The 21876-nt window shown below is 36.9% G+C and overlaps 1 protein-coding gene across 1 annotated transcript in view; it reads right to left on the bottom strand.

Moving 5' to 3' along the window:
• The window catches only part of tsc22d3 (TSC22 domain family, member 3), a 37350-nt gene extending 22063 nt beyond the window's left edge, over positions 1–15287 (bottom strand). Inside the window, exon 1 of the mRNA XM_030145746.1 lies at positions 14446–15287. Coding sequence (XP_030001606.1) covers positions 14446–14774 — 329 coding nt within the window. The 5' untranslated portion in view covers positions 14775–15287. The remainder of the gene's footprint in view (positions 1–14445) is intronic.
• Positions 15288–21876: the final 6589 nt, after the last annotated feature.

Here is a 21876-nt window from a genome sequence, read left to right as displayed (position 1 = left end):
CTAAGGATTGTTGAGAGGAGTGGATGAAAGAAGAGCGGAACAGAGATTCAGCATTTGTCAGCATTCCCCTGGACTCCCACACTTTCTCGGCAGAAGCCCTGTTGGTTCCAAAACTGAACATCAGAGCTGTATTTGGTCCAGCTTCTACATGTTCTCAGAGGACCTCTGTTTAGCCTAATCCCAAACTGTGTAAACACCACAGCATGCAAACATAATGATGATCTATGACTCATGCCTCTCCATGACTCCATACTGGAAGGAATGCAGAAAGAGGTCATTTAATATCATTGCTGCTAATTACTCACCATGATGGCACAGTGAGATGGCAGAGGTAGGAGGACATAATGCCCCCTCAGACTCTGCCATCCTGGCCGGCTCCATTATTACAACAGCCTGTTTAACCCTTAAAGACCCAGTGTTACTTTTATGGCACTTCCTAAATGAATTTTTCTCTCTATTTAACCTTTCTCAAGTGATTTATCATCATTTATTATAATATTATTCTCTGTATTTTGCATTTCTTCAATATAAATCTGCTATTTTCCCATATTTAACCCTTTCATGCATGAATTCTGAGAACCTGAGTCAAGATTTATTTTTTGAGTGTTTTTATTCCTCCTTAGCCATGAAAAAAACAATGTGATTGAGGTGTTTTTTTTTTTTTTCTATGGAGTTACAAAAATATCCATGCATTTGATTTTTGAAGTAAAGAAACGTGTTTAAAACCAGATATCAGAAAGTGATATGAAAACAATGAAATAAAAACATTTTTAATGCTGCTAATCTGATGTCTTCTCACATTTTAACATATTCTAATGCTAGTAATTACTCACTTCATGGAGATAATATGCAAAAAATACCTTTTTGTCTAACAAATAACAATTGATTTACACTCAAACATGTTCGTGCAGATCAGGTTTATCAAGAACAGCACAGTTGCAGTAATGGTATGAATGTCAATGTATGGGATGATGCATAAGTGTCCACTGTGTTGGCTGATATGGAACTAAAACAACAAAACCCATTAATATACAAGAGAACAGCTGTAGAATAACTGTCCACTGTAGTAACCTATGCATGAAAAGGTTAATTTACTGATCATGTAGATGTTCATTAAAGTTAATTGACATAATATCAGAAACAGAGAAAAATGAAGACAAAGTAGCTTTTTCTGCAAATATGTCATTAATTGAACATAAAACAAGTGTTTCCATCCACTGTCATTAATCCAACACCATGGGTTTTACTGGTGAATCAATGTTGTTGAAGATGACGGTGTTTCCATGTTCTCTACAGAGCTTCTGAACGTCCAAATGGGTCATATCTGATGAGCATGAAAAGAGGAAAATCTGCATTTTACACCAATTATTTACATGTATTATAGGATTAGTGGATCAGAAGTTATTAAACATTGTATATTGGTAGATGATCTTGGTTGCCAGTGGGTGTTTGGGTCTTTAACAGCCACTGGTGACCAAAATCATCTGCTGATCTAAAATGTTCAATAACTTCTGAGCCATTAAACCTATTAACCCATTGCAATAACTGGTGTAAAATACAGTTTGTCATCTTTTCATGGTCATCAGATATGACCCAGTGTGGACATTCAGAAACTCCTTAGTTATCATGGAAACACCGTCATCTTTTACCCCAGTAAAAAAATTCACTAGTAAAACCCATGGAGTTTGATAAATGATAGTGGATGCATGCTTGTTTTTATATTCAGTTATTGATATCTTTACAGAAAAAGTCACTTTTTCATCAGTTTTCTCTGTTTTTTATATAATGAACCTCAATTTTAAACTGAGCTTTTATGAACATCTACATGATCAGTAAATTAAATATAGGAAACTACATGATTTTCACTGAAAAAACACAAAATATAGATAATGAATGGTGATAAACCACTTGAGAAAAGTTACATATGGAGGAAAATTAATTTGGGAAGTGCCTCAAAAGTAGCTCTGGGTCTTTGTGGGTTAAAAACACAGGGGCTTGAATAGAGAAGTGAGTTCTTGGACAGGATGCATGTTGGTATTTTTGCTCATTGGAGCCTACGAATGCCTCACTCTCTATCTGTTTCTCTTTCTCTGTGCTGGGCAAAGGCCAGAACAATCACAGACTCACTGAAACTTGGCACATGCTTTCATTTTTCTTCTTTCTCTCTCAGTAGTGCATTTTTGCCAAAAAAGAGAGAGGGAGAGAAAAAAAAGAGCTTGGCAAAATGGTCCACCTTTTCATTCTTCCACTGCAGTACGCCAGGTGGGCCAAGCTGAGCCACAGTCGCTATATGGAACTTTGTTTTCATTGTTTTTTAGTGACAGATGTCCTTTCACTGTCTTTCATTTCTCATTTTCTTTTTAATAGACTTTGTCTGAACGTGATAACTGCAACGTTTACATGTTACTGGCAGGTGCTACATCATATTATCACAGTTCTGTGTCCCGTTAGTTTTGATTCTATATTATAATTCCTGTTACCTTTATTCAGTTTTTTTCTAATTAATTTCTCCTGTTTCTTTTATCCCTCTGATTTTCCTTTCCTTCCTGTTTTTTTTTTTTTTTTCCTTTTTTTTTTTTTTTCTTTTACTGGGTCGCTGTCCAATGTGCAGGGACACTTAAAGCTAAAAAAAGTATGGAAATTTGGACGGCCTGGAAACAAACAGGAAACCATTTTCATTACATAAAGTCAGAGTTTGATTGTGGTTCATGGGGATTTGCCAGTCATTTGGCCTTTTTAAAGCATGTACACTGTAAACTGTAATTCAGAGTGACAGCTTTAGTATAATCACATTCTGCCAAGAACTACAGTATATTTCCTTCAAACCAAACGCACACTTCATTTAAGTAAAGGTTATTGCATACTCTGAAGCATCTGATGAAACAAATGGATTGCATTAAGTACCTGCAGGTTACCCAACATGTTCCCAGCTCAGTTTCACAGGCAGCTATGTGAAGAATGTTTTGCAAAATCATAATTTCATGATGCAATTACAGATGACAGGATGAGACAGGTGTTCCCAGATATGGTGCAGATGTTGGTGGAACGACACCTCTTTAAAACACCTCAGATGGTTTTAATTGCACTGACTGTTGAAATGTCACTCAGGTACTAGTAGATTAAACAGGGCTGCTGGTGTGGGGTTTTTACAGGAATTCAATTACACACATTATATAATTATTTAATGACTAAGTTTGACTTCGCCTGCAGATAAAATACATTTCCAGTACCGTAAACATTACCATTTGGCTCATAGCATGACAGGAGAGTCATGTTTGGGAAACTTTGGGTACCTAAATTACACACCCACGCAACATCTTAAAATTGTTTAGTAGAGAGTGCAGAAGTACAGGCAGAAAAGAAAAACACAACCTTGTTGCCAAACTGCAGATGTCAACTTCAAATATAGAATGTGTGATTGGTCCTGGAGCTGTAAACCTGCCCCTGTTCTGGAAAGCATGACTTCATGACCTGCAGAGGTTTCAGAGAAGTGATTTTTTTTTTTTTTTTCCCAACAGCTATAAGGGCATTTCTCAGTATTTTGTTGCTCAAGAGTGCTTAATTCTATAGCTTCATGCCCTAGGGGGAAAAGAAGAGGGAACAAATGTATAAGTGTATGTGCATTTTTAACTAAAAGGAGGGTTCTAATGCAAATTCTAATCCCTCTGCTTGTCTTTCTCATTTTAGTAAATGTCCACATTGGTGTGCGACTACATATGTGTGCTCTCAGGGTACATTATGTACCCAACCTGCGTGTGAATATTGCCCAGGGAGAATAATGATAGGCTAATGATAGGCCTCCTTCACAAAAGCACTGTCTGGCTGCATTGTATAGCTCACCATTGTGTAAGAAAAACCTGACTCAGTGTGGGATAACGGCACTTGGGATTATGAAACAGGCATCCAGAAACAGATGGAATAAGCATCAGAATAAATCTGAAATGGCAGTTGTGTATGCCAATCGTTCTGGGCAAAGAAATTAGTATTGGAATTTTACACAAACTCTTTCAGTTCAGTCACTTACTGTACATATGCTTTCAGCACAGTTACATCTTCCCATGGAGCTGGGAAAAGCTACAGTATGCTCATGAAAAGCATTTGTTTCCACTTCAGATATACGGTTCCCGACCTCAGCCATAGTTTAACGTTGCTCTTAATAGCCGGGTGGGTTACCGCATTCTCACTTCTGGTGCGGAGTTAGAAAAGTGGGAGCAGAAATCCCAAGCTAATGAAAGTAGGACTGAATGAAAACGGTATAGCCCTCTAGCCAACAGCTTGTACTGCTCAGCTTGGGTGGTATGGAGGGTGTGAATCTAATAACTAACTCATTTCAGTTTCCCTGAGTCTGTCATGAAATCCACCTGAGACACTACAGATAAACACTATAACCCAGTGTCGTGTACAAACTGTGGATAAAAAAGAGCAAAGCAGTGGTCTGAAGTCTATTGTCACGCAAACGTACTGTCAAAATGCCTTTTAAACAGTGTAATTATGACATATTGACTATTTGTGACACTATTACTCACCGCTCAGCTGTGATATCAAGTTAACCACTGGTGTGTGTGTATGTGTGTGATGGCAAGTGTTGACAGACTGCCTTATTATCTAAATAGGCGCCATAGCTGTGGTCCAAACAGATAAGGCACTGAGGGCAGTCCTGGTCACCCCCCCCAAACACACACACACAGACACATATACAAGTCTCAGAATTATATAAGTGAGATGAATGCCAGCCAGAACGGCTCTGAGATGCACAGATGCAGAAGTACAGGGTGGGGAAGCAAAATTTACAATATTCTGAGGCAGGGATTGAAAGACAGTGTATGACCAATTAGTTTATTGAAAGTCACGAGAATTTATTTGCCACAAGAAAACTGACATAATAGAAAATGTTTTTATTCTATGTGTCCTCCTTCTTTCTCAATAACTGCCTTCACACGTTTCCTGAAACTTGTGCAAGTGTTCCTCAAATATTCGGGTGACAACTTCTCCCATTCTTCTTTAATAGTATCTTCCAGACTTTTTCGTAATAGTTTTGCTTATAGTCATTCTCTTCTTTCCATTATAAACAGTCTTTATGGACACTCCAGCTGTTTTTGAAATCTCCTTTGGTGTGACGAGTGCTTTCAGCAAATCACACACTCTTTGACGTTTGCTTTCCTGATTACTCATATGGGCAAAAGTTTCTGAAAAGGTATGGATAATAGTGTTAGGTATGATTATGACATCAATATATGTTTGGTTTCAAAACAATTGACGTAGTGCCTGCTGAGAAAAAACAACTAAATGTTCATTGTAAATTTTGCTTCCCCACCCTGTAGAGAAAGAAAAAAAACAAAAGAGGAAAAATAAAGATAGTGAGAGGGACAAGATGGAACAAATAAAAGACTGAAGTACAAGGAGAGTTGCACAAACATGAAGAATAAAGGATTTCATAGATGGGTGGTACTGTTCCTCTCATATTTTTGGGATTATTTTCAGGAATGCTCCTCTTGTTGATTTTAAATGTTCCGTTTAGCTTTTTTTTCAAAGCTATTTTAAAGGTGTCTGGTCTCAGCTGTGGAGATTCTACTCATGTTTATTGTAGTGGATTACAGTGGATCGCACTGTCACCTTATAGCAAGAACAGAACAGCAACCAGGTACTTTTCTGTGTGGAGTTTGCATGTTCTCCCCGTGTTTGTGTGGGTTCTCTCCGGTTACTCCCACCATCCAAAGACATGCACCGATAGGTTGATTGGTCAACCTAAAATTACCCATAGGTGTGAATGTGAGAGTGACTGGTTGTTCGTCTTTATATGCCAGCCCTGCGACAAACTGATGACTCGTCCAGGGTGTACTCCGCCTTCACCCATAGGTAGCTGGAATAGACCCCAGCACCCCCCCCCCACGACCCTAGTGAGGATAAAGTGGGTTCAGAAGCACTGCAAAATCCAAATCTTACCAAGTGTATTTTTCTCATTTCTAGTCAAAATATGTCATCACACTTAAAATAAGACATAATCACCTAAAGAGTAACTTGTAAGTGAGATATAAGATCTTATTTTTAGACAATAGATCTTGAAAATCTTATTTCAAGAAATCTTACCAAGATCTTTTTCACTTGTTCCACTGGCAGATTTTTTGTTTGAATTAAGCAAAAAAAATCTTAAATTAAGCAAAAAAAAAAAAAAAAATGCCAATGGAACAAGTGAACATTATCTTAGTAAGATTTCTTTAAAAAAGAATTTCAAGATAAATAAGTTCTTATATCTCACTGAAAAGTTACTCTTCAGGTGATTATGTCTTATTTTAAGTGCGATGACATACTTTGACTAGAAATGACAAAAATACACTTGTAAGATTTTGATTTCTGCAATGAGTTAGATGGATGGATTTGTTTGTTTCAAATTCTTCACCACTTTGTCAGATTACATTTGTGAGGCCAAGTTAAACTTCACAGGCTGAGAACAAAGAGTTTTCAACACAAAACCACAATATTGCTTTGTGTTTTGATCCTCGACCGCAACAAGTATTTCCAGTATTTCACTGACAGTTGGATATCGGAGATTTATAGTTTATAGCTGCAGCTCGATAATGATCACTGTATAAACAGTCCATAATTCTGTGTTGAAGTTTCACGGATGATCTAATTCATTCCATCTTAATTAAGTAGTGGTATGTCAAGCCGTTTTTAATGTCAAATAAATTATGTGTTTAAATTTAACAACATTACAGTAATGTCCATTTTCCGTAACTCCACTGTGGCAAATAGTCAGATGAGAGTTATAAATCCCTTACCATAATTTTTCCACCGTGCTATTAAGGATTTGACTCAGATGGCAAACTTGATGTGTTACTTATAGACTTGTAATCCACCGCTGGTACATACTGACACTCAGGACAAAGGAGCTTAGCTGGATTTTGCTTTGGTGACGTGTCAACAACAGCATAATGCCGTGGGTCACCTTTGTGTACAGAATACTGTAAGTGTGTTCATATTTGCGGTTCCAAGTGTGTCTCATGCCTTGCAAGACGGGCAGATTAAATACTTACTGCTAACAAATATAAAAGGCATGTAAGGCTACAATTCAAACGTCACAAGACTTATTAAAATAAAAAATGTGGATTATACTTAAAGTCGCCATGGAGCTAATGAATCGGTCTTTTTGTAAGAATCTAAAAGTTACATAAGTTGCCTATGACACCTTATTATAAATCAGATTAGCAAACAAACTTTTTTAATGTTTGGGCATGGTTACGTGGTCTGTATGGAGAGGTTTTTAAAGTATGACTCTATTTTACTGAAGCATCAAGAGTAAACCTTTTATAACAACAACCTGCTGAGAATGTCAGTAGGTTTATCGTGTTGTCAAGGGTAACTAAACATGAAACCACAGCAGTGTTGGTAAAGCAGGGAGGTTGCACGGACATATGGTAAAGGGTGTGTGCACATTTCACAGCAGATACAAACGGATCACTATGTACTGAATTACACAATAAAGTCCACGGCAATAGCTGCATTTACTGAGTGTATCTGTGTGTGTGTGTTTGAGGGTAAAAGTATACATGATAAACTATGGGTTTGACCTTAATTTTCCACCACTTAATAGACATAAGTCAGTGGCAGAGCGCTTGCATAACCTTAGTGATGTGCAAAAACACTCATACTGGAAAGTATATATAAGACATTCACAAACAGTTTAATAAAAGTCCAGGCGTCATCTGGCTCAGCACCAACGGCGGCCGATTAACACGGTCACAACACAACAAGACACAAACTCAAGGGGTCCATTAAAAAGACATTATTGTACATCCCTCTTTTAATTGGTCCCCTGGTGATATTATCACACACATTTTTCATTCTAGCACAGCAAATATAGGCCCACATGCACTTGAAAGTCACAGTCTTTTCATTCCATGTCTCTTTTTATCATAAAAGTTGCAAAATCCTGTGTTACCAAGGAAACATAAAAACAGTTGTTAAGCATTTCCATAGCCACCACAGAATAATTTCCTTTCTTTTATATTAAAGAACATTGTAATTTTGACCATAGACCTCCAATGCACATATTTCTGAGAAATCTACCAGGCTTTAACAGTGCACTATATTTAGAAAGAGCGCTGTATGTTTTGTCTTTGTGCCGGCCTCCTGTCGGCTTGTTTGTCTGCGTCTCTCTGACTCTCTCTCTCTCCTGCCGTGGCTCAGACCTTGCGTTCATGGCCTTTGTTTGTCAGGGATCGGCTGCTCCAACTTGCCTGGCCATGAATCTGTTCTTCCACCCTAACATCCTTCCCTGTGCCTTTTCCACACTAATCTGACTTTTTGTTTACATCCGTCTCCGCCACCACCTGAAGCTGTGAAATTATGTAACTTTCCTGAAACAATTTTTTTTTTAGGATACATAATTTCTTATGACTCCAAGTTTGTTTTGTTCCAAATGCAGAAAAAGCTTGAATGAACAAACTGTAACATGATACAGCTTATGCTGTCAGCAACAATGTGTTTGACATGCATAAGCCTTTAATGTGGGCAGAAATGGGAGATACAACAAAAGCAATGAGAAGAATATTTAAACCTCAGCATGTTTCACCTTCGTCATAATGCAGTTAGTTGAATCCATGCAAGGACTTTAAATTACACGCCCTCTCTGAGGAATTTCTTTGTTGCTTTGGAGGGCATGGGAAATTAGAATTTCAACACAGTCTCAGTCAGATCCTGATGCTTGTTACATCTTGTAGCAGGTTTCATATTATAAGTCAAACACCAGTTTTCTGTTTGGAGAATGAAGATGTAGACATTTCCTTTATCTTACATTTTTCTGCAAATTGGGTCCAATTTTACTGCAGGAAACAATACAGATGAAAAGCTGTTTTCTTTACCTTATCCTTACACCTTTTCATACCTGACTGATGTGTGTGTCTATACATTGTCACATCATTATCAACACAACACGGCTGAATACACTCGGGTAAAGGCGGATGTCATTTACTAACAATAACTTGTTTCAGTGCCATAATTACCCATCTTCCACACCTATTGTTTTTCATCCATTTTTCAGAGGCAAAACATGAAAATTGTGACGCAATTCACAAAAGTCAACAAACAACATGAAGAGACAGAAAAGAAACAAGGTGCGCTGCCATCCCTCCGTGAGTTCACCAAAGTATGCATCTCTTGGGTAACAAGTATTTTATGGAAATGAGCAAGAAGCCTTACTTTGACTGACAAGAGATAATTTTGTATGTGTGAACTGCATGCAAATGAATTCAGCCAGTAACAGGATGAAATCTTTATCTGGTATTTTCAAAGAGATGCATTTGCAAATGTTGAGAAATGAGGGGGAAAAAACACACATGGAGCTGAGGTGCATACTTTTTGAAACCTCCACACTGGATCTCAGATTATATCTCCCCTCCATGATCTCAGATATCTTGCAGTGATGTTATTTAGTGGTTTATATTTGGATCACAGTGCAGAGCTTTAAAGCCTAGTGGAGTCTCTGACACAGCTGGATACTTTTGCCTCTCGGGTATTGTGGGAGCGTTAGGTCATGTTCAGTAGTCTGCTGGACCCAAGCCAGTGTCCAGTGGTCACCAAAGGCCAAACTATAATAAGCTTGTTGGCAGGACAAGAATTTACTTACAAGTGTCAGAGGGGGTAAATAATCACACAGCAGAAAATCATAAAATAATGTTGTGTGTGCAGCGTAATACTCATAGTGGAGGTAGATTTAAAGCATCTTAACCCATAAAGTCCCGGTGCTACTTTAGTGGCACTTCCCAAATGAATCTTCTCTTGATTTCACCTTTGTTAAATGATTTATTGCCATTTATTACCTCTGCCAAGGAACAGCGGAGGTTATGTTTTCATTGTGGTTTGTCTGTCTGACTGTGTGTCTGTCTGTTCCTTTGTTTTTTTGTTTGTTAGCAACATAACTCAAAAGGTTATGGACGGATTTGGATGAAATTTTCAGGAAATGTTGGTACTGGCACAAGGAACAAATGATTAAATTTTGGTGGTGATCGGGGGGGGGGGGGGGGGGGCGCTGATCTGCCTTGGCGGAGGTCTGCGCTCTCTGAGTGCTTTTCTAGTTAGAATATTATCCTCTGTAATTTGCATTTTTCAGTATAAATGATGTATTTTTTCCCTACATTTGTTTTACTGATCATGTAAATCTTCATTAAAACTCCAAGTAAATTCAAAAGTTATTATTTTACAACAGTGGAAACTTAAGAAAAAGAGAGTTTTTCAGCAAAGATAGCATTAACTGAACATTAACCAAGTGTCTCCATCCACTGTCACTGATCAAACTCCATGGGTTTTACTGGTGAATCAATGTTGTAGAAGATGACAGTGTTTCCACATTTACTACAGAGCCTCTGAACGTCCAAATGGGTTGTATTTGATGACCACAAAAAGATGACAAACTGTATTTTACACCAATTATTTACATGTATTGATAGTATTAGTGGATGAACAGGTATTAAACATTAGTCAATGCTTTTGATCACCAGCAGCTGTCTGGGTCTTTATGGGTTAAGTGTTTTTTTTTCAAGCAGGTTCACAAATACTCACATACCTTCCCACATACTTTCTTTCATTCAACAGACCTGAACCAAGAAATGTCAGTAATTTCATCTGCACATATACACCGTGTTTTGTGTCCACGCTCTTTGTGTAGCTTTTTGTTTTCTCTGGAGCAGCTGCAGGCTATAGACATAAACATGACAGTCTGCATACCTTTGTAATACTTATATCAACATTTTCTCTCTTTAGAGATTTGATAGACAGAAAGATGCCCAATGTTTTTGCTCTGTCTTCACAGAAAAGCCTTTAGCGTGTCACCGTGACACCCAGCCTGACATTATAGTTGCAGAGAAATCCTCTTTTACAAAGATCTTTGACACTGTGTTATCCTTGTGTGGAAACTGTTTTGTTTTATTGTTTTGACTACTTATACTGACAGACAGACTCATTGACAGATGATGGTGTCATCGCCATGGGCTCTTTACCCCTCTTTACCCCTGGCATGTGATAGTGTTTAGTGGCTGCTAAGTTCTGACTGGCTGGCTGGTGTGACACTGTGCAAGAGGATCTCAGTCTTTGCAGCCAAAGACAGCGTTCTAAGCATTTAAGTAAATCAGCATATCGCTTTATTATGTCTGTGGAAATCACAGACAATGTCCCCATGAGGCTCTATGGCTCAACCTCAAATACCTAAGAGGACATATGAGTTCAAGTCCTCCTTTCAGCACATTTCAGTAACACTTGAATCATCTTCTTGCAGTATCTACTTCGCTAACCTCTGCAAGTCTAAAAAGATGCCACAGTTGGCTTCCTCAGGCTCTGCTGAACATTTTATTCTGGCAACAAGTGGTGAGTGGGAACGACAGCTTCCCTGCAAATTGACCACCCAGAGTGAGGTCACAGTATAAACCTCGGCAGGGCTTTCATCAGACGCCGACCCCCCCGAAGTGAGCACTTGAAATATGTAGGAACTTCTGCAATCCTCAGCTCAGCAAGGCAGCTTTCTTGTCTTAAGTGACAGGATTAGACCGCGAGTACATGTAAGAATGAATAAGTGTGTTTGTGCTTCTGTTTGTGCTTGAAAAACCATACAGTTACGCCGTTGAAATCAGTGTTTTAATCTGGCGAGAAAGCCTATCCATGAAAGCCACATGATCCGCGTCTGTGATTCCCTCTTGAGAAGGGAAGGGTTCAGGGACAAAGTGTTCTGGCTAAAGACTCTGTTTGTCAGGCAAACAGTTGAGCTGGCACAAGCAGATGCACGGTCAGACAGCCCAGTGGTAGGGGTGAACGCACTGGTCTTAAGCCAGAAATGTCAAAAATAGATGCACTTTCCACCTAATCTATCTCTTCTGGTCAATTTGCATTACTGTATCTTATCTTATCTTATACCCTAAATACACAAAAAACCTCCAGATTGATTTACTCTTTTAATTACAGAAATTATGTGTCATTACAGTTATGGTGTAATAAATTGTGCAAGCATGGAAGTGTAACTCTACAGAAGAAATGCGAGAAATGAAGAGAGCAAATCTGACAGGAAGAGCAGAAAAGGTCTTGTGTAACGTATCAAACAAAAGCAGTCAATCAATAAGGAGAGGTTGAAAGCTGATATAAAAGCACTTTATTTAAATGACTGGGTCGAGCTTCAGTCCTACAGTTTCTTGACCCCTCATTCTTTTTGTATTATCAAAAATGGCACACCCTCGCTATCATAAATATATGCAGAACAAACTGTTCCAATGCAAGAACAATGCATAAAAAGGTGTCAGATTAATGGGTATTTAAATGAAGGAGCTGTTATGTAACTAAACAGATGGAGAAATAAATTCTGAGTCTGTTTTTCCAAGTAATAACATGTGAAGATTTATTCAGACAGAGGTTATTCTATTATACCAAGAATTCTGTGTAAAAATAGTTGCTTTTATTAACTCTATGAAAAGTTTCAGACTGATATTACTGCCAAAAACTTTAAATGTCTAGTTAAATCAGATGAGGTGTTATCAATGCCATCAGTGTTGTATAGACCAAGTGTTTTATTTCTGTAATATATTCTGTCTTTACATTTATTTAGTCTATCTATATGGCAGGAGATAAGAAGACTCTTTAACAGCTGTTGCATATAGCTAAGGTACACACTTAAGACAGGTTAAAATATAACCCATTTGGACAGCTTGGCTTCTGAAGAAAATTGATAAAACACTGATAATGCTCCTTGGCTAGAGAACATTGCTGATATCTTTTGATAACGTCTGCAAATACTTGAATCAGTGATAACAAATCACACTGCTGTGTCCATTCCAGGCAAAGTTGTATCAGGATATGTGTTTTTTGGGGGTTTTTTTGTTTTGTTTTTTTTTGTTGTTTTTTTTTTAGTCAGGGTGGAATAAAAATCTGTTTTTACATGAGCTGCTGCTTATTAGTGAAGATTTTTGTACAAGAATGCACATGTCAGAAAAAAAAAACCCTGAAAAGAAAGTTATTTGTGCCACATTCTAGTTCATTCATGATTCATCTGTGTTACTTTGATTCTGATTGATATTAGGATTGTAGATTAGACACAAAAATTCAGTTTTCTTTTTTCAACCGAGATAAGTTTACGGGAGCATTACTTTTTTGTATAGATGTGTATCATGTATGAGAAAATAAACTCAAACAATAAAATTAGGTGTCATTAAGCTGTAAAACCAGTAGTAAACCATACCATAATGACTGCTGGAGACAAAGTTCAGTTGTGTTGTCTTGTTTTTTAACCCCGTAAACAAGAAGAAAACCTCACTTTATGACTAATTTATCAGACTCATGTTATCACATGACGTAAACATGTACACATAATATGAATTTATACGTTTTACTGACACATATGATAACGTGTGTGTGATTTTTTTTTTTTTTTTTCCGCTTACTGTGACTGTATTTCCCCACAGTGTGCAGATAACCAGACAGACTGTCAGTAATTACAGCTACCACAGGTGAACGCTGTACTGTAACTGCTGGCTTGCGTTCAAGGGGGTCAGCGACAGTCGAACCTTCAGCAGACTGGGGAGACGGTAACTGTTAATTTGAAGGTGAAGTCACTCAACAGTAGCTGCCAAACAAACTATCCAACTGGCAGAAATTTTGGAGCACGGCATTCTATTCCTCACAAATACTGTGAGGAGTGCTGCCAAACGGTGTTTTATAAACACCGTTTGGCAGCAGCAGAGAAGGAGTCAGGCCCCTTTTAATTGACCTCGAACAATAAAAGATCGTTTTAATTGAATCAGTGCTGCAACAAACTTTTATTATAGAATAACCTTGTGTTTTTGCTTTGAATTTGTTTGTTCGTTAGGGAGTATTTTCTTGTTTCGGTGCAAAGATACTGACTTAAGAATACCGAATAGCTTCACTAAAGGCAGAAAAATCACATATGTCACAATATAAGAAGGAATCATTTTAGTCATGTGTGTTTTATATAATGTACCTACACAGCAGATGTGAGAAAAAAATGTGGAAGGTGCTATTTATACACACTCAGATCTGCATAAATATTTATAAATCCACCTACAGTATATAATTCATTAAGTTTACTTTAGGTTTGTTTTTTTTTTTCAGTGAATCAGAGATAAAGACCCAAGTCCAAACTGATAATCTAAACTTGAGTTTCCAGACATCGCTTTGCACATCTCCATCTTACCTTAAAGTTCATGTCTGGAACATAAAATGAGCAGCCAAGTCCACACCTATACTTCATCTACGACTGTCAACACTTATGAGGTTTTTTAGAAGATCTGTCTGCTTTATTGAAATAATACAATCTTGCGTTCCAACTTTTTTTGATGCAACAGATTGAAGAGTTTATACTGAATGTTGTTGTTGAGAGGATTGTAATTTAACATTGAATATAAACCTATAATTAATAAAATAAGCTGATACCTAAGTAAATAACAGACATACCTGTGAAAGAAGAGCAGTATAGACAGCATGGTCTGGTCAATGTTGCTGTTGCAGATTCCCTCATTCAGCAGGAAGCAGGGGTCTCGAACCACCGACTCCAGGGAGTCTTGCCTCATGATGTTGTTCAGCTTGTCCGTGTTCAGGTTCTGGTACATCAGCTGGTTGCGAAGCTGACGGAAATGACTGACGCTGGGGCTGGTCGGACTTGCCGGCAGGCCGAGGCCCTGAGCTGGACCTCCCGGTATGGAGTCATCACCTCCATTGGCCAGGTCCAGGCAGCAACTGCAACAGTCCAGGCCGATGGGAGAGCGGCAATCATCTTCTGACATCTCGAAAAAGAAGAAAGATGAAGAGAATAGACGCCCGAGTGGAGAAGGGCAGGTGCAGCAGGAGTCAGTGGAGGATGACACTGAGTGAGAAAGTTTGAATGGAAGACAAAGTGACAGTCAGAGCTGTCAGCAGCTGGGTGTGTTTGTCCGCTCAGGCAGCCTGGGCTGATCTGGTGGACCGCCCCGTCTCCAGTCCAGGACCAGGAGGGTAAATGGCAGTTTGAGTTCCTCCCTGAGAAGTGCAGTCACGCTGGGCCACTCTGTTTGCTTCTATCCCTGAGTTTCCCTCCTGTGGCTCTGCTGCCTTTAGCCTTTTGTTCGGGGCTGACGCTGCTGCACTGTGTTGCTACTGTGGCAAGAGAAAGAGTGAACGCCCCACACACACACACTCACACACACACACATATACGCCCTCACTCACCAATTCAGCGGGAGAGCGCTTGAAAGCAAAACCCAGAAGCTGCTTGCTGCTTATCACTTTTTTCCCTGCACTTTTTTTTTTTTTTTTTCCTCCTTTGGTTGGCGTGCCTAGAGACAGAGGGAGGGAGCAAAAAAAAAAGGGAGGGTGGAGAGGAGACAGAGAGGGTGGGGAAATGCCTGTGATTGGTATAATGCATCACTGGTTCATCAGGCCCTCCCCTTTCTTTTTCAGCCCTCATGTAACTGTGCACACATTAGGGGAAGGGAAACAGTCAGAATAGGAACGGAGTTAAGAGCATGCTTTAAACATGTGCAGTTCTGCAGGCTCCACCCTGCTGTCAGCGCAAGGGGCGGCCAAATGAGGGAGGCTGCAGGAACACACACACCACCACGATAACACGTAGGGCTTGATGATTTGTGAAAAGACAAAAAAAAAAAATCCTTTTTAGCTGATGTGAGTTTTTTTTGCACAAAACTGTGTGATGCTTATGAATCACTTACATTTTCAACTTGTGTTTTTCGTACATAAGTTAGTTTTTTTATACTGTTATAAGTTCCATCCATCATCCAGTTTGATTTTAAATGCGCTCTCGCCCTTAACACCGCAACACAAATATAGACTGATGAGAAAGTTTATCGTTTGCTGTTTAACCCTTTAACAACGGCAGTCTCTCCGGTGCTCCATTTTGCACTTTGAAGCAGATGTAAAATAATGAAATGTTTATTTTTGCAATCTCAAAAAGTTTTGTTATGGACATTTATAATTGTTTCTGATAACAAATATATTAGAAACTTTAAGCCAGTTTTTTTTCTCTGTTCTTAAATCACACTTTTTTAAGCATTTATTATTTATAATGATGATAATTAATGACCAGATATGGAAAGTGAAGTTATTCCTGAAAATAAAGATGCAAAAGAATTGGTAAAAAAGATATTTTCTTACACTTTCATTCTGAAGAAAACACCAAGAGGCATCCCATTATAATGGCAGTCTTCAAAGGGTTAATGTATACTGTTTATACAGTAGTGGAAAAAAGTTTTTGGAAGAACTTAAAATGTTATACAATCTTAAATATTAAAATAAAATATCTGTGGGAAAATCTTTTTTTGTGTTTTAACCCATAAAGACCCAGTGCTACTTTTATTGCAATTCCCAAATAGATTTTTCCTCTCTATTCAACCTTTCTTAAGTGATTGTCATAATTTATTGTAATATTAACCTCTAAATTTTGTGTTTTTTCAGTGAAAATCATGTATTTTCCCATATTGAATTTACTGATCATGTAGATTTTAATAAGAAACTCAGATTAAAGTTAAAGAGAAAACTGAAAAAAAGTTGCTTTTACAACAAAGATATCAATATCTGAATGTAAAAATGAGTGTGTCCATCCACTGTCATTGATCCAAGTCCATTGGTTTTACTGGTGAATCAGTGCTGTAGAATATGACGGTGTTTCTACGTTCACTGTAGAGCCTCTGAACGTCCAAATGGGTCATATCTGATGACCATGAAGAGATGAAAATTGTATTTTACATGACATGTATTGATAGGATTAGTAGATCAGAAGTTATTTAACATTTTAGATCAGCTGATGGCTTTGGTCACCGGTGGAGGTTTGGGTCTTTATGGGTTAACAGGTGTGGCTGCATCAGACAGACACAAATGTTGTTTTTTTTGTTTTTGTTTTTGTTTTTTTTGTAACTAAACAAACTAAATTCTTTACAGTGTCAACATGTTCTGCTCTGAATAGGTTTCATTATCTTGCTGAAACATCCAGTTTTGACCTCGATGGAACAGAGCATGTGCAGAAGGGAGCATGTGGGTTTAGGGAATGGCACAGAGTTCAATGACTGAAGAGTGATTTTCAATGCAATATATCACACATGCATGGGGGGGGTCCAAAAACCTTTTTCCACCACTGTATATAATACCTCCAAAACACACCACTTTCAATAGATTCTAAGGAAATGGATTCACATTTCCATCATCAGTTGTTTCAAAGGCACAAGATGTGGAGTGAATGTGATTTCAGTATTATTTTATACATGAACATCCATTAAATATGGCAGATTTAGGTATGAATAAGCTCTCAGTTCTGCACCATCCTCCAGATCAGCAAGAAATTGATCATAAGAGACACTGTCATGCTGTGCACATGACTTTTTTCAGAGCATTCACTGCCTTCATTTCTAAGAAAACAGCCACAACATCAAAATGTGTCCTATCTCCCAGTTGTGGAAAATCCTTTAAATAATCCTGGAATTTACATCTGAATCCAGATCTGGACCATCTTTGAGAAGGACCCAGATATGGTAGAGACGCACCCTGGATATTTTTCAAGTCAACATGTGCTGTAGATTTTGTGACTCAGACCGACACAGACAGATGGTTCCAACTGTGATACACTTGTGTGAGTGTGGAAAAATAAACAAATTTAGGTTTTGAAGAAAAATTAGGACAGAGACAAAATAAGTCTGAAGTGACTCTGTGCTGTAGGATTCCACAGTTAGCAGGAATTATAGTTCATGATGTTATTATACTACTGTTAACAGGTGAAGAGGCTCCATTAAAGGCTTAAAGTGTGTCCAGAATCATATACTAGATATTACATATACTGGATACTGCAGGGTATTTTCAACAGGAATACAAGGAAATCAATTTAACTTTATTCACAATAAATAGCTTGTAAAAACACTGTTTACTAGAGTGAGGTACATAGATAAAATACTGTACATAGAAATAGAAATCAATAGGTGAAAGTACAATATCCACACACACAATAAGCTAAAAAAATAAGACAAGAAGAACAAACAAACAAGCAAAAAAAAATCAAGTGTATAACTCTCTAGGAAAAAAAACACTGTGTAAAGATAAGTTTTAAGACACACTTTAAAAACAGGCAGGCTGGGGCAGAGGCTTAGAGAGGTTTATGTTTTTGTATAGACATTTCAATTGAATGTTTTCATATATATGGGTGCTTCTGTGAAATAGGTCCCTAAAAACAGGACATGGGTGTAAAATTTCAAATCAGATGTAGACTAATGTTATGAAGCAAGTTTGGAAGCGCTTTGGGTCTATTTTAAAAACAAATATTTTTCAGATAAAAGACATTTTTCTGTTGTTTTTATACAAAAATCCGTATGTAACATGGTAAAAAGGACACGAAAATGCTGTGCTATTGTTTTTGAATATCTTTTTAATTCTCTCACAGGTACATTTTTGGTAATCGAACTAATTATGCAAGGCAGAGTATTTCACAAAAATGACCGCTGTTGCAAAATCACTCGTGATTTATTTGTATTTAACTGGGCCGGTTCTGCATGTAACTTCTGCAGTGGACACGATGGGTTACACGCGAAACCTGGAATGAGACTGCTGATTCATGAAAAAACCCACATGTCTGGATTAGAAAAACCACTCGGATCGACAAATTTAACACAGTGTCTTTATTTATAGCGGTATATAAGACAGTTTAGCAATGTTTTCCAGATCAAATGCACTGACACCTAGGTAGTTTTTCCTGTCCCAATTTTGGTCCCATTTTTGGCCCCAATGTTTTATTAAAAATTCAATAATTTTGGGATGGCTCAGAGCAATGGTATATATATAATAATAATAATAATAATAATAATAATAATAATAATAATAATAATAATAATAATAATTATACATATATATATATATATATATATATATATATATATATATATATATATATATATATATATATATTTTTTTTTTTTTTTTTTTTTTTTTTTTTTATCTGAGGTCATCATTAGGTACATCCTGAGTAAATATATGTGTAAATTTCTTTTTTATTATTGGGTCTAAAAAGGTACCAGAATGAACCCAGTTTCATAGAAGCACCCATATATATGAGATTGGTTTTTTTGTGTACTCATACAAGCAGTCACTTGCCTTCTTTACAGATCACAGCCATTTCTACCTATTTTTCTTCAGCTGTATATCTATATTTAATATTTGTAAATAGTGAACATCAGTACAAAGTTATTAAAAAATAATCATTCAACAAAAGAAGATGATAGAGTATTATAATGGAATATTCTGTGTCATGCAGATGGCTCAGCATGATGAGAAATGTCCAGGCATCTTTGATATAGTTCAGGTTTTTCATCTACTACTTATTACTTTTGGTCAGAAGTTTGCCACTTGTATGCAGTGACCATTTAGAAAACAATCAAGAGAACAACAAAAAGGACAGAGTTTATTTTCGATAAGGATATTACTGCTAAGAAATGGATGGTTTATTTGGATTTTTGTATTACTGTTATGAAATGGACAGAGTTTATTTTTTTATATGTATATTACTTCTAAGAAATTGATAGTTTATTCTGATTTTTGCATTGTTATGGAATGGACAGAGTTTATTTTTGTTTTAAATATGGGTATTATTACTGCTACGAAAGGGACAGAGTTTATTTTGATGTGAAATACTGTTGCAAAATGGACTGAGTCTATCCTTGATGTGTAAAGAATTTTTGTGTTTTTTGCTCAGTCTGATATGTGTAGGATTTTTGAGTTACTTATGGGATCTGACACAGGAATTTAGGATAGGTAGAAGAATGGGGTAAGGGGGTGGGAGGTTATAAATTAAACTTCATCCCATTCTTTTCAAAAGTTTTCCTTACTTTTTATACAAATCTTTTTGTGGTTTGGTTTTAATGTTATATTTGAAACAAACAAACAAAACAAACAAAGAAAAAAACAGACAATCTATCAGTTAAAACATAATATCCCTTGATGCAAAATTGTCTTTCACCATCTACAGTTTACAGCTTTGTGAAAAAAGGGGGTTTGAAGTAATCTGTGTAAAGGGCAAGGATGGAAACAACTGTTGAATCCGTTTGACCTTCAAGCACTCAGGCGAGTATTGCATGAGAAACCGTCATGTTACTATGATGAATCTAGCCACAGGGGCTCATGGGTACTTTGAAAAACCGCAGTTACTTAACACAGAACTGCAACATGAAACTTCAGTTAGTAATTCCCAGTGCCCACGCTCATGTCAGAGTGTCCAGAACACAGTGAAAACATTGGGGAAAATTGACCGTTGGATTCAATAAGATGAAAAAGACCAGAGACCATTATCAACAACATCTGTGAGGGTCTGAGCGTGCATCAATACCCACATGGTTGACTTACGCTGTGTGATAGTACCATCGATTTCAAAGCGTGTTTTGGACTTTTACACAGACGTGTGCTGCCATCAGGTCGACATCTTTTCCCAGCAGTCTGCGATTATTTCAACAGGACAATAGCAGGCCTCATTCTGCTCCAGATCCAACAGTGTGGTTACATACTGTCCTGCCTGCAGTCACATCTGTCTCCTGTTGCAAATGTATGGACATCATGAGGAGAAGAATCAGACGACAATGACCACAGACTGTTGAGCAGATGAAGTCTTGTAAACAGTCCACTTGCATAAGTACAATCATTAATGTTTGCTTGACGGTTGATTTAACATATGGTGCACCATGTAAACAGCTGTTCAGTTTCATTGTACGATGGATATAAATGTATCTGTAGTAGGCAAAACTGTGAATAGAATAGAATAGAATAGAATAGAATAGAATAGAATAGAATAGAATAGAATAGAATAGAATAGAATAGAATAGAATAGAATAGAGTTGTGTAGAGTAGAATAAAATTGTAATTAATAGAGCAGAGTAGAGTAGAGTAGAGTAGAGTAGAGTAGAGTAGAATAGAGTTGTGTAAAGTGGAATAAAATAGTAATTAATAGAACAGAGTAGAATAGAATAGAATAGAATAGAATAGAATAGAATAGAATAGAATAGAATAGAATAGAATAGAATAGAATAGTAGAGTAGAGTACAATACAATACAATACAATACAACAGAGTAGAGTAGAGTAGAATAGAATAGAATAGAATAGAATAGAATAGAATAGAATAGAATAGTAGAGTAGAGTAGAGTAGAGTAGAGTAGAGTAGAGTAGAATAGAATAGAATAGAATAGAATAGAATAGAATAGAATACAATACAATACAATACAATACAATACAATACAATACAATACAGTAGAGTAGAGTAGAGTAGAATACAATACAATACAATACAATACAATACAATAGTAGAGTAGAGTAGAATAGAATAGAATAGAATAGAATAGAATAGAATAGAATAGAATAGAATAGAATAGAGTTGTGTAGAGTAGAATAAAATTGTTATTAATAGAGCAGAGTAGAGTAGAGTAGAGTAGAGTAGAGTAGAGTAGAGTAGAGTAGAGTAGAATAGAGTTGTGTAGAGTGGAATAAAATAGTAATTAATAGAACAGAGTAGAATAGAATAGAATAGAATAGAATAGAATAGAATAGAATAGAATAGAATAGAATAGTAGAGTAGAGTACAATACAATACAATACAATACAATACAATACAACAGAGTAGAGTAGAGTAGAGTAGAATAGAATAGTAGAGTAGAGTAGAGTAGAGTAGAATAGAATAGAATAGAATACAGTAGAGTAGAGTAGAGTAGAGTAGAATAGAATAGAATAGAATAGAATAGAATAGAATAGAATAGAATAGAATAGAATAGAATACAATACAATACAGTAGAGTAGAGTAGAGTAGAGTACAATACAATAGTAGAGTAGAGTAGAGTAGAGTAGAATAGAATAGAATAGAATAGAATAGAATAGAA

Source organism: Sphaeramia orbicularis, chromosome 10 (assembly GCF_902148855.1).
Source record: "Sphaeramia orbicularis chromosome 10, fSphaOr1.1, whole genome shotgun sequence".
Taxonomy (NCBI): Eukaryota; Metazoa; Chordata; class Actinopteri; order Kurtiformes; family Apogonidae; genus Sphaeramia; species Sphaeramia orbicularis.
Note: the sequence above shows the minus strand (reverse complement) of the source record. Positions and strands in the feature narration are given on the sequence as shown.